The 17,560-nt window shown below is 43.8% G+C and overlaps 1 protein-coding gene across 1 annotated transcript in view; it reads right to left on the bottom strand.

Moving 5' to 3' along the window:
• Nucleotides 1–2,506: 2,506 nt before the first annotated feature.
• Nucleotides 2,507–17,560, bottom strand: part of LCLAT1 (lysocardiolipin acyltransferase 1) — a 64,181-nt gene continuing 49,127 nt past the window's right edge. The window contains exon 6 of the mRNA XM_056852728.1: nucleotides 2,507–3,045. Within this exon, the coding sequence (XP_056708706.1) occupies nucleotides 2,543–3,045 (503 nt within the window). The 3' untranslated portion in view covers nucleotides 2,507–2,542. The remainder of the gene's footprint in view (nucleotides 3,046–17,560) is intronic.

Genomic DNA, 17,560 nt, shown 5'->3' with positions numbered 1-17,560 from the left:
CAGATGATTATACGCCAAAGAAGACAACAAAACAACGCTCATGTACATTTTAAAGTCTTTATTGTGGCTGTAAGAGTATATTGTTCATTCATGGCTAAAAACATTCTTAACGTTTCAGTAAAATTTGAAAACTTAGGGTATTCTGGCGTTCTTTCACACCCTAGTGTTTTAATACACTTTATTTATAAAATCAACCTATAAAATGCATTGCTGAAGCAACACAGACTGTACAAACACATGGAACTCGACATGACATTATTATGATCAATGCAGAATACTTCACGTGCCGGCTTATGGCTCTGGTATCACTAATATTCAGGGCAGGGAAAACAAATGCCAGGGCACGCTTTGTCATCTGTAAAGATTCGGTAACAAATGCAGACCACACACACGAGTGCACTATACTGTCAAGGGGGAGAAAGTGCTGAGGGAGGAAAGACATGCTTAGTTATATGACACCACATATGACTAAGCAAGGAAACTGATTGGAAGGAACTCGGCTCACAAGGGAGAGTAGGTAAAAACAACAGTGGGGCAATGGTGTAGAGAGGCCTTCAGAGTGAAGAGTTCTTGCTGCCATTCAGTTTTCCAAAATCTGGAGAGGGCATCTGGCTGACAGAGTGGGACAACGTTTTGACTTCAACAATGGTTGCCGTTCTAGAAAATGGGAAGCAGCTCGTGGATCAAGCCAGGCAGACCCCAGCCGAACAGCCGTATATTGTAGCCTGTCGAACGCTCTTGTATTTGCAATCCTAGTCAGGCAGCAGAAAACAAGTTTAAAGAGCTCTCTGGAGACCGCTGCCATACGTGACGGATGGGTTGCTTTGGATCACAGATTATGCAAGCCAGTAATAGCTCATCCTCTTGTGCTTTGGATCAGCCGTCAGCCCAGCGTCCTCCATAGTTATGCAAAGGCAGTGGCAGTGGCATGGTGTTGTTCTCATAGGACATCCCTCAACAATGAAACCACGCACAGTGGCAAGGGAATTACATTGCAAGGTGGTGGTGGGACACGTCATGTGCTAAGTAAAACCCCTAAAATAGTTTTTTAGGGTTTGATTGTTTTCTCCGTAGCAAGTAAAACTAGGTAGGGCTGCTATGCCTTACACCCTAGAATTAAGCAGAGAAGCATTTGTGAATAAAGAAAACAAAAATCTCTCACACACACTCAGGGAAGTGAAGTTCATTAGCTAAATCAACTTAGTTATTACATAGTTGTAATATATTGTTTTGAAAAACCCACTGAATTTTTCAGATGGAAGGCAACAGTTTCCATCCTGTATGTCTCTTTGAATCTTTCAAGTATGCATGTTATATGCTTCCCTTATTAGCCTTGCAGTATAGCATCTCTTCATACTCTCAGAACCTGGGGAAGACAGGAGGGATTCTTCTACTGTCACTGCTTGAGTGAACCTTGTTAGAGAGTCAGCATAACCATATGTGCCAGCTGGGGGTCCAAACACATTATTTTAGTAAGATAAAAATAACAAGGCTTGCCAAGTGATATTGCAATCCTATGGGGACTACCATATTGTAGTATAAATGCTTCTTTTGAAGTTTTAATTTTGTGGAGAGATTTTTTTTTACAATCTAATTTCTCTATCAAATTCACACAATTTTTTTCCCTCCCAAGTTTCCTATTTACTTTATGTCAGGTATGCATGAGCTTTCCTACGCCGGGAATAGTTTGCCATGGGTTATGCGCCAGGCCAGCCTAGTTCCAAATGCAGGACAGTTCATGACATGAAAACATGTCAAACCATCCACAGGACTAGAATGTGGATAGTCCGAACGAGACAGAATGCTGCGGAGGCCGCAGTGCCTAGATCTGTTATGAAGAGAGAATCAGAAGCGTTTGCCATCTCATTTACTGACTGATAAGCCTTACAGATTCCAGTGTAACTTGCTTCTAAGTGGGATTGCAATGTGCAAGTTGTAAACATTAAATCACGAGGCAAAACAGGCAAGTCTAAATGGAGTACAATACAGTAGATCCAAATTCAGACTCTCAGTTTTGTTTTTTCTTCCTATAAACCCCAAAAAATTGCTGATGGTAACTGTATAATCTGTCATCACCCTGCAAGTGATAACAGAAAGAGAATTACAGAGAGGCAAATGCTAATCGTGTAATGTGATGTGATGTTCAAATCTTGCTCTAGATTTATGGCAAGGCTTTGTAGCGACCACAGACCACTATTTTTAGCTCCACGATTTGTCCAGCTATATTTAGACCCCACTGTTGAAAAGTTCAATGGCTATGCTATACATTTTGAACAGTCAGCAAACTGTTTTATAGCTAAACTGTAGACACTAGCTGCTGCCAACAGAAACACTGAATATACATTCAAAAATTAACTTTTCAGATGTGGCAATGCCTACCTCTTTCACAATATAAGTGCAAAGTGGACTAAACAATAACAGCAGTAAGAAAGACTAATGATTCTCATGCAAAATCTCTTCCCCATTTAAGAAGTTTGTAGCACATCTAAAAAACATCCACAAACATACACACACACACACACACACAATACCCCAAATAAATTTAGGTTTTTTTCAGGTTGTGTACATTCTGTTTACTGCTACCAAATCGATGACGTGCAAGCTCAATCAATTCGAGCCCACCAAACAGTTTGTGTTGTGCAACAAAAATGACAACCAGAGCCACAGAATACCACCGTACAAAGCTGTACAAGTACAGCAGCACAAACGCAGCAAATGTGAAAAGTGTCCAGTACAGGAGTGAAATGCATTTAACCACCATGACCCTGAGCTCAGATTTACAAGGGGGGATTTTGCTTCTCCCCGTTGCATCAAAGTATTTTTTGCCTTCATAGAACAAACGGAGCCTCTCTTCTTTCTCTTCCCACCGCTTCTGACACCAGACTTGGAGTTCTTCCCGAGAGACTGGCAGTGCTTGCACCGGGTATCTGCGGACGTGAAAATGAATTTCTCTGGGGAAGTTCCCGTATAGAAGATGCTTCTCAGTTTGAGGTATGTTTTGAGGATAGGCTACCGTTATGTCATGAATAGCGTCAAGGTTATTACCTGGGGAAAAAGAAATAAGACTGTGAACACAGCAATGTCGGTATTCTTGGAAATTAACAATTGTTATGAGCTGTGAACAAGTGATATTATGGCATAAAAATATATGAAACTCATCAGAAGAAGCAATTCTTCTATTTATGGAGATGAATAAAATAGGCCAGGACTACTTTAATATGATCATTTGTCATTTATTTTTTCAGATGAATTGAAAGTGCTTTCAAAAGTTAAATCTATGTAATTCAAATTTCAAGACATATTCAATATTAAATGGACAAACTATTTTCTCCCAAAAGTGATGCAAGATTCCTCCTAAGAAAAAGATGTAGGGAAATAAAGATAAAATGACCATCCAAAGAAGATTTAAAGTAAAAAGACAGTTGGGAAGTTTACACAAACAACTTAACTACAGGGAGATGAGGGTGGTAAAATGACACAAGAGCAGGGACATCCCTATTTTACAATGATTTGCAGTTGAGTGCAGCCAAATTTTGCCTCCTGCCCAATCAAGATGTACATATAACTGTGGAGAGGATTTCCGCAGGGATGCTTGCCTCAGAGTTTGAAAACTGTGAAGCCAAGAGATGTTTGATATGGTCACTCTGTGGTTAGGATCCCACATGTATAATTTCCCTGCTGATCTTTCTGAAATGGTTGTCAATTTATATGCCTGTGCTCCGATCTCCTTCTCTGTGTGGCTTTGTTTCCTACTCTTCTCCAGTCACTCACAGTCTTTTCCCACTTCCTCTTTGCTGGGATATCACAAGAGGCTTTTATAGCAGTTATTCAAATATTATACACAAATTTCTACAGAGAATGAACTTAACAAGCAACGTGACATGAGCAACAACCAGGGGCAAGGCACTAGTCTGGTAAATGGTTTGGAAGGATAACGGGTAAAAGCTATGCTAGACTTGAACTATATATATTTACTTGTATTTTATTATGGATTATTTCACATTGAGGCTCAAGCTTTAATTGGCTTGGGGGGAAATTAGAGGGTAGACTAGTTTGGCTTGATTTTGTTAAGCCACTTTGGGCTCTGGTTTTCTTGTGCCCTGACCTGGATGGCCCAGGCTAGTCTGATCTAGGGCTGTCGATTCGGTTCGGCCCGAACTGAAAAACAGCTGAATTCCCCCCCCCCCGATTCGGCGGTTTTTAGTTCGGATGGAACCGAACTCAAAAAAGGCTGGAAACCGGGGAGCTGAATTTGGTGAGTTCGGGGTGTTAGGCGAATAAATACGGCAAATTGGGGTTCGGCACAGCAGCATAACCGTCAGTTAGTAAGCAGCATTCTCCCGCGGCCAATTGGTGGCCAAGCAGGGTCTTCTTCTGGCCAATCAGTCGAGATTGAGCTTGTGAGCCCAGCTGCTGCGTGGCCCGGGGAGAGAAAGAGAGAGTATCTGTTTGTGTGTGAGAGAAATCCCCGTGGGGGTGGGGGTGTGCGTGTGCACATTCGCTCCTTTCTGTGGCTGCAGGGGGTGCATTTTTTGGGGTGCAGCCCCCAAACTTTCAGCATAGCTTCAGATGAGGCTTCTTGGAAGAACCCCCAAGTTTTGTAAAGATGGGATCAGGGGGTCCAGAGATATGGGTCCCCCCTTTTCCCTATTGGGATGAATGGGATCAGCCAATCCTATGCATCTAGAGAGCGGCAAACCCAAGGCAAAACCTCCCGTGCTTAAATGGAATCGTATTGGATTACCCAGTCCCTCCTGATGGAACAGAAGACAGCCACAGTAAGACCCTTTTGGGGGCTTTAATCTATAATTTTTTCCCGTGTGTATAATCTATAATTTTTTCCCATGAGGGGGGGAAGCAGAGTCTGTGGGGGCAGTTTCTGTGGGGGGGGGGAAGCCAAAGGAGGCTTTCGCCCATTCTGCTGAGGGGTGTGTGACAGCTCACCTCTGTGGGAGTGTGTGTACTGCTTTTAAAGTTAAGTTTAAAGCTGAGTCTGTGCGGCGGCCAGTGAGTCTCTCTCCGCTCGGCACCCTTGGTGTCGAGCCTCCTCCTTGGTGTTTTTCACTGTTTTTGCCTCTAGCCTGGGGTTGAGTGCAACGGGGCGGCTTGCGTGAGATCCCCTGCGTCTTGGATTTTTTCCTCGTTTGGGGGGTGCACCGCGGCGCCGTATTGGTTGGAGAGGTGAGGGGTGCTGGTGAGACTTGCTTGAGTTTGGTGGGGTCGTTTGCATAAGGGGGGAGCGTCCCTCCACCATGAGAAGAAGGAGCAGGGCAGAAAATACAAACTCTGGTTTTTTTTTTTTTTTGCATGGTCTGTTTTGCTGCTTACTCAAAAATGTTTTTGCAAAATCTGACTTTCACAATACATTTTCACGGTCCAAGTCACCTGCTCCTTTTTTCCTTTTTGCTATAGCTAGCCTAGTGCGCCTCTGTTCCTTTCCATGGTCGCTCGCGTGTTGCTTTGCATTGCAATGGTTAGCACGGGAGGTTTTGCCTTGGATTTGCCGCTCTCTAGATGCATAGGATCAGCTGATCCCATTCATCCCAATAGGGAAAAGGGGGGAACCCATATCTCTGGACCCCCGATCCCATCTTTACAGAACTTGGGGGTTCTTCCAAGAAGCCTCATCTGAAGCTATGCTGAAAGTTTGGGGGCTGCACCCCCAAAAATGCGCCCCCCCCCCGGAGCCACGGGAAAGCGCCAATGTGCTTTAAATGGCTTTATTCCTGTCACTGTGGGCGATTTTTTGGGGGGCAACCTCTTCCGGGCCCCATATCTCGGGACCCCCTGACCCAATCTTTACTAAACTTGGGGGTTCTTGCAAGAAGCGTCCCCTCAAGCTACCCTGAAAGTTTGAGACCTCCACCCCCAAAAATGCCCCCCCCCGGAGCCGCAGAAAGGCGCAAGTGCATTTTTAATGACTTTATTCGGCCAAATTTTCCCCCGAACTCAAACTAGGTGCCGAATTCCACGGATCCAAATTGGGGGAGTTTGGACTTCAGCATATCCCGAATCGAGACGGGCCGAATTCTGCCGAATCCGAACTATACCGAATTTTTTTTCAACAGCCCTAGTCTGATCTCATCCGATCTCAGAAGCTAAGCAGGGTCAGCCCTGGTTAGTATTTGGATGAGAGACCACCAAGGAATACCAGGGTTGCTGTGCAGAGGAAGGCACTGGCAGGCCACCTCTGTTAGTCTCTTCCAATGAAAACCCCAAAAGGGGTCGCCATAAGTCGGCTACGACTTGACGGCACTTTACACATGCACACATTTTCTTGTTGTAGGAGGGAAGGCAGCATGGTACAGCCCGATCTCGTCAGATCTTGGAAGCTAAGCAGGGTCAGCCCTGGTTAGTATTTGGATGGGAGACCACCAAGGAATACTAGGGTTGCTATGCAGAGGAAGGCACTGGCAAACCATCTGTTAGTCTCTTGCCATGAAAACCCCCCCAAAAGGGGTCGCCATAAGTTGGCTGCGACTTGACGGTACTTCACACACACACACACACACACACACACATTTTCTTGTTAGAGAGTATAAAAATTTCTCTTCTCACTGAGTAGCAGCAGATGCAAGCCTGCCAAGAAACCATGCCCTCTGCCTAGAAGCACTGCCTCTAAAACTCAGATTTGGAGAAGATAATGCAGTGAACTTGGTGAAGGGTGTGCCACTAACCTCCGCAACATCACTTATTATCATTAAAAGAAGGGGAAATAATGATTTTCCCACAAAGAGGTATACATGCATCTATGGCTAAAGAGTGTTTCATGTTCTTAGTGAGAGAGCTGTACCTACATTCGGGAACACATCTATCTGACTTCTGAAAATTGCAGAATTACATCGGGTTGTCAACTCTGGATTCAACAATTCAGTGCTCAAGAGAGAATCTCTGTGGGTGAGAGGGCAGATCCTAAAACAGATCTGGAGGTGAAAATAGGGCTCAGAGTTCAATGATTTTTTCCCCTTTTTGTGGCACTAGAAACAGAACTAAGGGTATAGTTTTTAAAAAGTACTTGAGAGGGGGGAAACATGTGTGTCCCTTCTTTTTCCGGCAACTGCTCCTCCCCAGACCTTTCTTGTCCAACATCTTCTTACCAGATTGTATTCTTTTTTGAGATTTTATAAAGTCAGCTTGCCTAATCTAACTTCAGTGCTGAATTCATTGGATGTGACATTTAAGTTAAGCAGTGCCAGAAAGTTAATTTACTCTTTGTATTTCTTGTTATTTATTTAATTATTTACTTCAGTATTCTTACCGCAAATATTTTATCTGGCATATGTCTACAAATGGATTTAAAACAAACCAAACAAGTTATAGCCCAATTAAGCTTGCACCTGCATATGAAATAATCCTTAATAAAATACAAGTGTGTGTGCGCTTATGTATGTAGATATATATATATATATTGTTGCTGATGCAACAATAGTGGGCTATTTATCTTATTTCATAATTTTGGCCAATCCTGCAGCCTGAATTTACCTCTCTCTCTCTTGCCAAATGAGCTCTCTGGAAATCCCTCCTCCTTTGTCTTGTTGAAGTAGTGTACACTGTAAGCCCTTTGGGCCAGGGACTGTTTCACTTGTGTTCTGTACAGCAATGAGTAAGTGGTTGTTGCCTCATAAATAGTAAAAGCAATTAATGAGTGTCTCAAAATTTACTTCTGCAGGATTGTGCACCAGCCTTTAAAGATTATTATTAATATCTTGAACTGGTCCCTGCTACCTTAAATCACAGTTGATACTGACAAGTATCACAAGCTCTTTTGGGAGGTTGTTTGGGATGCGTTAATGAAAACCACTGTAATTCTCCCCCTTGCCTGCACAATGTGGTAAACATGCATTTTTTTCATCTTTAACATTCGTACACCACAATCTCAGCATCAGAATGTTCATCCATTACTATTTGTCCCCTCCTCCTTGTCATTTTGTGACCCTTCAGGATATTTTGTTGTTTTTTAAAAAATTATTTGGAAATTGCGAACTTCTCTGTCCTCTTCTGCGCTGGGACCATCTACAGTCCTAAAAAGGCGTGAAGAGCAGCACGATTTGCTCTGTCCCACCAGTGTGTGGCATTAAAGGAGGACTTACAAAATAATGAGCAAATGATAGCGTGCGTCTGGGTGCTGATTTTGCAGAAAGGCCCGTAGCCATGCCATCTCCTGCTTGCTCACATGACCGTGCCAGGCCACCTGGCAAAAATGAAACGTGTCTCTTAAAGGGCGTCTCATGTGCTATGGAAGGCTGGAGCAAATGGGGGCACATAAAGATGATGGGCAGCAGGACCCAACCAGCTGCTAAGCTGTGGAGCATCCTGGCACAGCGGCTGCTGCATTCATCCAAGTGCCAACCCAGCAGCTGCACTTTAGCCCTCTCAGCTATGCTTTCCCCCCACCCCACAGTCTCTGAAGTGCTATTCCATGAATTACAAAGCAATTGAGCTATAAATAAAAACATATAACATACGAAGAGTGGGGCAGAGGAAGGATAAAAGGGTTGGAACAACAAGTTATTTTCAGTCTTCCGGGATGACCAGGCAGAACTGACTCACTGCTCTTTATTGCTTCGTTTGTCTAACTCAAATGGTGGACTTGGCAATCACAGATTTCCTCCAATTATGCAAATTTGTTCTCTCTCCAGGCCGTGCAGCATATAAATATACACATGGCACACATTCCTAGTCATCATTATCTAATGCAGTGTATTATTAAGCATGAAAGAACCATACAATGTCCAAAGCTCCACAGGTGCTCCAATGCCCATAGAGAGCTCCACAAAGCAGCAAGTGCCACATTATTCTTCATGCATGAAGTACCTTTCTTGGCATTAAAAAGCACAGCACATGAACAACTTGCATTATAATGAGTTCTGAGTACACACCATATCGGGTGAATAGTGGTACATCTGTAAAATTAGAAAGGAACATTGCTACAAAACTGATTTAGGCTAAATTTGGTCATGATAATGTGGTAGGCACTTGATTAGTCTTGGGCAATAACTCCACAAAGATACAGGGTCAGTTCCTGTGATATGAGTTGTGGCTGACTTTCACAAAAACCATACCCCTCTGTTCTTGTATGTGACCTACTCATGTGAGAACTATAATGGTACATTCAAGCAGTCACACAAATCCCTCCCTCTTCTATACTTTGGGAAACCACTTATTGCAATTTTTCAGTTCTAAGAACAGCGCTCTGATCTTAGAGTAACTCCAAGAATATAACTTGTGTTACTTGTGTGCTTGTGTACTGTTAAAACACAAAATAGCAATAAATTATTACGTATGCTATAGCTACTTAAATAGAATCAAATGTTTCCTTATAAATATTCAGCTCTCTTATTCACATGAATATGTGATTGCCATAATATGGATGGACTTTCACATTACTTCTAGAAATTCACGAAGGGACATTTCTTCACCCCTAAGTGCTAATGGTACCGGTCCTTAGTTAGTTGTACAGATTCTCACGCCTTGTAAAATATTTTTTTCTGTCCCGCAAGTGGTATTGAATTTCAGGAAGCAACCCACTGAGTTTTTAAAAGAAAACAAATTCACTCGATTTGTCCTGAATTATGGACAGTTCCAATGAACTTACCTTAACCGAAGGTAGCAAAGCATGTTAAGAGGCAACATTCATGCCTGAAAGCTGAGGATGCTGTTGTGCAGCCAACTCCCCACCAGCAAACTCCGGTCGATCGGTCAATAAATCAATGACATATTTACACCTGGTGATTACGAGGTCATCGAGGATCCCTGCCCCTCCAAACGGGGGCCTCAGAACCCTCAACAGCACACTAGGAGAAATTTGTAAAACTCTTTATGGATAAAATCATTCAGATTCATTCTGACCTGGATTCTACTTTGGGGACAGCAGATAGAACAGCACCCACAACCTCCCCCTGACCCATTTTATTACATGTTTCAAGCACAGCCATCTAAAGTCATGAAGGTATAAAATTTCTGAATTTTAGCATGTATAAGGTTTCAAATGTTATAATATGTATTTCTAGAAGCCCTGTGGTGCAGAGTGTTAAGCTGCAGTACTGCAGTCAAAAGCTCTGCTCACGACCTGAGTTCGATCCCAACGGAAGTTGATTTCAGGAAGCCAACTCAAGGTTGACTCAGCCTTCCATCCTTCCGAGGTCGGTGAAATGAGTACCCAGCTTGAAATTTGGCACACACTTCAAACAGCTAATGCTGTGCCTACAATCCTTGTAGTTTCATTAAAACCATATCCAAATATGTATTTGTTTTTGTAAGTGAACATTCCCTGAAGAGTTTTATGTACACATACGCAAACAAGTTCATCTATGTGTCTCTGAAGAAAATCAGCTTCAGATGGATGAACTACTTGAGTATCAGTTAACATCCTGAACTGGCCAGCGAGATGCTCTTTAAAAACCACTTAACAGTAAAGATGCAGCAATGCAAATTCAAGATTTCCTATGTGGCCATTATATTACTGGTAGTCCACATATGCCATGACTCACTAGCTGTGCACACAATGTGCTTGCCTTATAATACAAAATGCCAGATCAGTATGCAGTTTATATAACTTTTGAAGTGACAGGTGTTTAAATCCATGAGAGTACAGATGAAGAAGTGATCTTATAGCGGCTAATCTGCTGTCACCAAAACCGTTTCTGCCATATGAAGATACACAAGTGGACAAATCTTATTAAGTTCAATCAGCCCAGTACTCAGGGAGCCATCTTAATCAGAAAGGGATTTAATGAAAAGTCTCGGCTCCAATAAATACGCTTTAATTATGACTGACTAATATTTATCCACAAAGAAGAATTTGTTTCAGGATTAGTTTGAGACCTGGAGGAAGCCAAATACATCAATTCAATAATGGAATGTCTAATTAGACTATAATGGATTTCTAATTGTGATATACTGCTTTGTAGCACACATGATTTATTTAGTACAATTGCTTTTCACTGGATACATTAAAGCATTTTTTTAAGCAACAGTAAAAAAGTTGAAAAGGGTAGGAATTGGGAAAGGGAATAAAATCAAATTTATATTAAACAGGATGTCATCCATGCACAAGGCACATTCAGATTCACTTATATTCCACTTGTCTTCCATCCTGGAATTAAAGGTGGCGCACTATGGTTCCCAGGACTTCCATGCGGGCACTGAACAGAATCTTAACAGCTTTCCTTCAGAAAGGTTGTTGGGATATGTGTCTTCCATCCATGCCCCGGGACTTTATAAGGGGAATAGTTCTAATATTACCCCCCAGTGAGATAATCTGGTTCAAGAATAGACAAGCTGGCAGTTCATGGTCTAATTGCTGACCCCAAACAAGTTCACTGGTTCTTCAGGGGCCTTACTGGGGTCTAATCAAGATATAGGGGAAAGTGTCTGTCTACAGTTCCAGTGGCAAAGCCCCTACTCCTGGCTGCTTTGGGACCTTAAAAAGAGCTGGTCAAGGATCTCCTGCAAATTCAGTCTTCAGAAAACCAAAATTAAGAGTTAGTTAAGGCTTCAAGTCCTGATAATGTGAGATTTACTTAAAACAAAACAATCTGGGTAACAATGAACTGTCTGATCTGATGTATTTGGAATCAATTAGAAGGAACGTTTTATAATTTTGCAGTTAACCGTTCTACTGACTTGGGCAACTGCCCCTTCATATTCTGTATAAGCCCTGCTTGTCTCCATTAGAAAACAGATAATATTTATGTTTGTTAACAAAGAGCAAGGCATCTAAAATAGAAACAAGATGCAAGACAGAGGAATGAATTTATGTACCCAGATCTTTCAGACACATGAAATTGCCTGTACAAAGGATTACCAAGAGAATCTATGTTATGGAGAGCTTAGGTAGCAAGGGTATGGCCTTTTAATGAAGGAAGTTGATCTATTGCAATTTAATCTTCATCGAAACCCAGTAAATTTGTATCAAATGGATTAGTTGGTGGAGTTCAAAAGCACCATAATAAAATTTCAGCTTAAGAACAGTAAGGTCTGCCTAGTTGATGTTTCTCTGCACCATGTTTCCATTATGCCTTGGGCTTTTTAAATCCAGTTGGATAATGTTTTATTTTGCTATTTTTAAAGAAATAAAATATATTTATAATAAGATGTCTGTCATATTGTAGTTATTTATTTTTCTCAATATCAGGGCCAGGTGTTAAGAGCTTCCTCATCCTTTTCAGCATCAATTACTCAAGGATGGAAAGGCAGCTGAATTGGTAGAGATCCCAAAATAAGAGTAGACCACAAAATTATCCCTTTATAGAAAAAAGATCTGCAGCAGTCTCATTCAGAGACACCTCCATTATTCAATCCTGAAAATATTTTCCTGTTACAATGACTGAGGAGCCGTAAATTCATTTTATTTAAAGCATTTTATGCCACCTTTCCACCTAATTAGGGTCCCCAAGGAATGGGGCACCGAGACTAGTGTTGGTTTAAGCATACATTCTTATCACTGGATCAATGCTTGAGTACTCAACATTTGATGATTCTCAACCAAATGTGTTTTTATGTATTGTTTGATTTAATACTGGGTGAAATGGAAGTGTTGTCTGTGGTAGCCAATCTCTAGTGATTCATCCACTCAAGCAAATTGCCATAGCTTAGATTCTACAGTTGATGGATGAAAAATATATTTGTGCTAACTGGTTCTCTCATGCATTTCCTGACACTCTCACATGCATTTCTCAAGAAATGTTTATGTAGTCTTACAGTGCCATCCTAAGAAGAGTTACATCTAAGTCCATTGACTTCAGTGAACAGAGTGTAACTCCACTTAGGATGGCGCTGATAAGCCTCTGTCCAAATGCTAATGTTCAAAGCTAGACTTTGTCAAACACTTTTATTTATTTTCACACAAAGATGAAACACATAATCTCCCTCCACCTGAACATTAAGTTATTTTGCCACTGGTTGATTTTAAAAAGGGAATAATGACCACGAATGTTCTCTTTCAGTCCCCATACAAACTGAACATTGGTTGCCAAGACATCAAGGGCCTAGAAAATTGGATGGAGCAGGCAGAATTAAGTTGTAACTCTGTTCTGCTCTGATTTTGAAAACAAATTAGTTCTAAGAATCTGTTCTTGATAGTAATGTATAGGGTACATTGACGACTGGTTTCAAGCTCTAAATCTATTACTAAAAGATCCTATTTACAGATGTGAATTTCATTCAATTGGCATCAGAGCTACTTGATCACATGGCCACTGTGAAAGGCTACTGTCGCTGGCAACATTTTGCAAATAGTCTGCATGCACCTCTTGAGTCAGGCAATGTGTTTACAGTTGTCTTTCACTAAACCTATGTTCTATTAGTTATGCAGTCTAGGGGACGTTTTGTCTTCGAAATAACATCGAAATAACACCATTTTAATTTAACTGAACAGAAATCAATTGCTTGATTAAAAACAAGAGAATATAAAAATTATGATGGAAACCTGAACTCTCCATTTCCAATCAGTTTACATATGGTATGGATATGGACGAACCACAAAGGTTTCATAGACCTACTGAAATGTAGTGCTGTCAGTTTGAAGACCTGATGCAACTTCCAAACATTGACCTGGGTAATAGCCTACTCCCCTTCCCGTCCCAAGAAAGCATGATCAGTGCAGTCATTTGTGAGCAGGCTAACCATCCATTAAGGAAAGAAACAAGAGCCTTGATTTGGGGAGGGAGGGGAAAGACATTGCATGAATACAGCACCCTATATACAGCTGATGCTGTACCACAAGACCCTTGGACTGGGTGTGGCTATCTCCCTCTGCGGCAGCCTTTTTGACATGCCCTGGGGACATGTCTCGGCATGTGTTATACAAAAACAAAACAGCAGCATCAGCCCCCAAAGGGGGAATACCAATACGTCAAAGTATTCAAAACTGCCCTTGAAAATCAATTTATTCTAGATATTCACTCAGTGTGCTAAGAGCCATAACTCTTTGCCAAGGGTAGAAAAATACGTATTGGAGTGCCATAAATCAATGGGTTCTAGATCAAATCAAGCCTGAATTCTCCCTAGAAGTTTAAATAACTAAACTGAGGCTATCATACTTTTGGTCACTTTATGAGAAGACTCACTGGAACAGACAGTAATGCTAGGAAACGAGGAAGACCCAACATAGATGGATTGACAAAATAAAGGAAACTACAGCCCTCAGTGTGTAAGACCTGAGAGAGGCTGTTAATGATAGGACTTTTTGGAGCTCATGAATTCATAGGGTCACCATAAGGTGGAAGTAACTTGATGGCATTTAACATATGCACATTTATTTAAGCACCTCACTTACACAGCGCTCTTATCTTGCCATAGGCAAATTGTTAGTTTCTGTTCCACTACAGGTAAATTCAGATTACAGATGGTTAAACAAATGTAAATGGTAAACCATTCATCAGTTGATGTATACATAGTGGAAAGGAAGGAGAAGTAGGTGTTGCTACGTAGGCATTAGACCAGGGGTCCTCAAACTTTTTAAGCAGGGGGCCAGTTCACTGTCCCTCAAACACTGTTGGGGGCCGGACTATAGTTTGAAAAAAATATGAACAAATTCCTATTCACACTGCACATATTTTATTTGTAGTGCACAAAAAATAAGAGAAACAATGTAATATTTAAAATGAAGAACCATTTTAATCAACATAAACTTATAATATTTCAATGGGAAGTATGGGCCTGCTTTTGGATAATGAGATGGTCAATATCCGGTTCCATATTTGTCACTGCTAGTCATAGCAAGTGATACAAGTCCATTCTAACTAATAGCCTTGAATACCCCTCTCCTCCATGAATATGTCCACTCCCCTCTTAAAGCCCTCCAAGCTGGCAGCCATCATCACATCCTGGGGCAGGGAGTTCCACCATTTAACTATGTGTTGTGCGAAAAAATACTTCCTTTTATCTGTTTTGAATCTTTGAATGTGGAATCTTTGAATGTGTTTTGAATCTTTGATGTGGAAGACCTCTGCCCAAGACCCTGGAGAGCCACCGCCAGCCTGAGTAGGCAGTACTGAGGGGGACCAGGGGCGCCACCCTGAAATCTCTGTAGCCCTATAAAAGAGCAAAAATCCAGCAGTACTTGAGAGACCAACAGAATTTCTGGCAGGGAATGAGCTTTCGTGAGTCACAGCTCCCTTCTTCAGATACCAATCTCTGAAATCTCCGCAGAGGCTTAGCGGAGGAGTTTCGGCTGGGTGTGCTGAGGGTCCTAGGGCTAACCCCTGGCAGCATCTTTGGCTAAAAGGGCAGGGAGGAGGTGACAAGAAAGACCTCTGAGGCCTGAGACCCCAGAGAGCAGCTGCCAGTCTGAGTGGACGAGGCTGACTCTGACGGACCATCCCAGAGAAGGCGGCGTAACGCGACCCTCCGGCTTGCTCTACCCCTGCCCCAGGAGGGCAACCCCCAGGCCCAGCATGGCGGTCAGAGCGGTTATCCAAGGGGTCAGTCCAAGACACCAGCTGCCCCCCCCCATCCTGCTTTCCCAGAAAGAAGGCAGGGAGTTCCTGAGGACCGTGAGAAGTCAGTTAACAACAAGCTGCTCATGGCGGCCCCTTTGCCCTGGCACCGATCCTGGAGTAGGAGGAGGGGGCGAGGTCGCTCTTTCTGGCACAAGGGGCCTGGGGCAGGACTGGCACAGAAAGGAGTTCCTTCAGATGCCTCCCATGGCATGGCATGGCATGGGACAAGCAGGAAGCGGGCACACAGGCTGCCCTCTGAGGTTCGCATCTGAAGATGGGTGTGAACTCAGACCAAGGGGAGGGGGTGAATTCCACCTCAGGATTCTGGGCAAGTCGGTCTCCCCCTGCAACTTCAGCTCCCTTTTCAGAAACCATATAACCAACCCTGCAAGGCAGTTGTGAAGGCACGCCAGGAAGCATCGTCAAAACACAGTCCGCATGCATGCGCACGAACACAATTCTCCCTCCCTCTCCTCAAAGATCTGAATGCTCCAGCCCACCCCACCCCCTCGCAAAACCGCTCCCCAGGCACGTTGAGGGCTGGAAACGGGAGTCTGAAAAGTGTTTCCCCCCCCCCCAACAGGCCGAGAGGGGGAAAGCTCCGCAGGGCGAGGCCTTTCCTGACCTGAAAAGTGTTTTCCCCCTGGGGGGGGGGGCGCTCGGCGGGCTTCGCGGGGCTCGGCAAGGACGAAGGCCTTGGGCGAGGTGCGCTCCTGGCGCCGGAGCCGGCCGGCCAGCAGTCACTAGAGGCCACCCTGCCGCTGGGGCCCGGCGTCCTGGCCATCGGGCAGAGCAGGTCGCGCTTGCTGGGGAAGGCGTGCAGGCAGGCGGCGGCAGCAGCGGCTCCCTCGCTGCAGGTGTGGCCATGTGCAGGAGCCCCGAGCCCAAGCGTGGCAGCTCCTGGCCCTGCCGCAAGCGGAAGCTGAAGCTCTTGTGCAGCGCACCCCAGCCCGCCCAGCCATCTGCCGCCGTGCTCGCCCACGCCCAGCAGCCGCTGCCGGCATGCCCCAACCTGGCAACCGCAGCACCGCCTGCATCTCGCCCACCGGGAGTGGCGGCCCAGCAGCCCCGGGGCGGCACAGAGCAGGGGGGCGGCTGGACCTGCATCCTCGCAGCTTGTCTCTCTTCCCTCTTCCCTCCCGTGTGTAGGGAGCTGGGAGGAAGTACCTTGCGGCTGCACTCTTTTAAAGGGGCCGGGTTCAGGACCCTGACGGGCCGGATCCGGCCCGCGGGCCGTAGTTTGAGGACCCCTGCATTAGACCAATGACACATATAACAATTAGGACTGACTAGTTTTCAAGCTTTATGGTCTCCCAAAATAGAGATAGGGAATTTTTTAAAGGGGAAATAGACTTGGCAAGATGGCAAGTATCACCACAGGTGATGAAAAAGTGGAGGCTTATGTAGAAATACTACAGAGATTTGTTTGTGAACCACAGATGCAAGAACTGGAGCGTCCAGGCACTGTTCCTCAAAGCAGTCAACCTCTGTAAGTGTGAATACAGATACTGGAGATGGATGGACAGAGGCATTAGCCCACCTGACCTTTAAAATCCCTAACTGTACTATTTCAGTGCTGTAATGCCACACTGGAACTAGAGAGAAGGGAGCATTCCATGGCAAAATAGACACTTGCTATTGTTGCTGTCTCCAGCGCAGGAGAAACAGCAGCACTGAAGCAAGGGAATAAGATGGTCTCTGGTACAGGGAGCCAAGTTAAACATAAGAACGTAAGAAAGGCCATGCTGAATCAGACAAAGGTCCATCAAATCCAACAGTCTGCTCACACAGCGGCCAACCAGGTGCCTCTCTAGGAAGCCCACAAACAAGGAAACTGCAGCAGGACCGTCCTGCCTGTTTACCACAGCACCTAATATAATAGGAATGCTCCTCTGATCCTGGAGAGAATAGGTATGCATCATGACTAGTAAGTTCCAGGTCTTTCTGGCAATTTTACACCAAAGTACAGGACTGGGATCTTAGTCATAGCAGTTTCCAATGCAGAATTTTAACATATAAACCGAGTCTTGTAACTTCAGTAGTATCTATAAACAACACGGGGGAAGGGTGAGCCTTCAAATAAGGCTCCCGGTATAAAAATAGTTCTTGTGGAATGT

The sequence above is a fragment of the Euleptes europaea genome, chromosome 7 (assembly GCF_029931775.1).
Source record: "Euleptes europaea isolate rEulEur1 chromosome 7, rEulEur1.hap1, whole genome shotgun sequence".
In the NCBI taxonomy this organism is placed as follows: Eukaryota; Metazoa; Chordata; class Lepidosauria; order Squamata; family Sphaerodactylidae; genus Euleptes; species Euleptes europaea.
The sequence above is the reverse complement of the archived record's forward strand: the minus strand, read 5'-3'. Positions and strand labels throughout refer to the sequence as shown.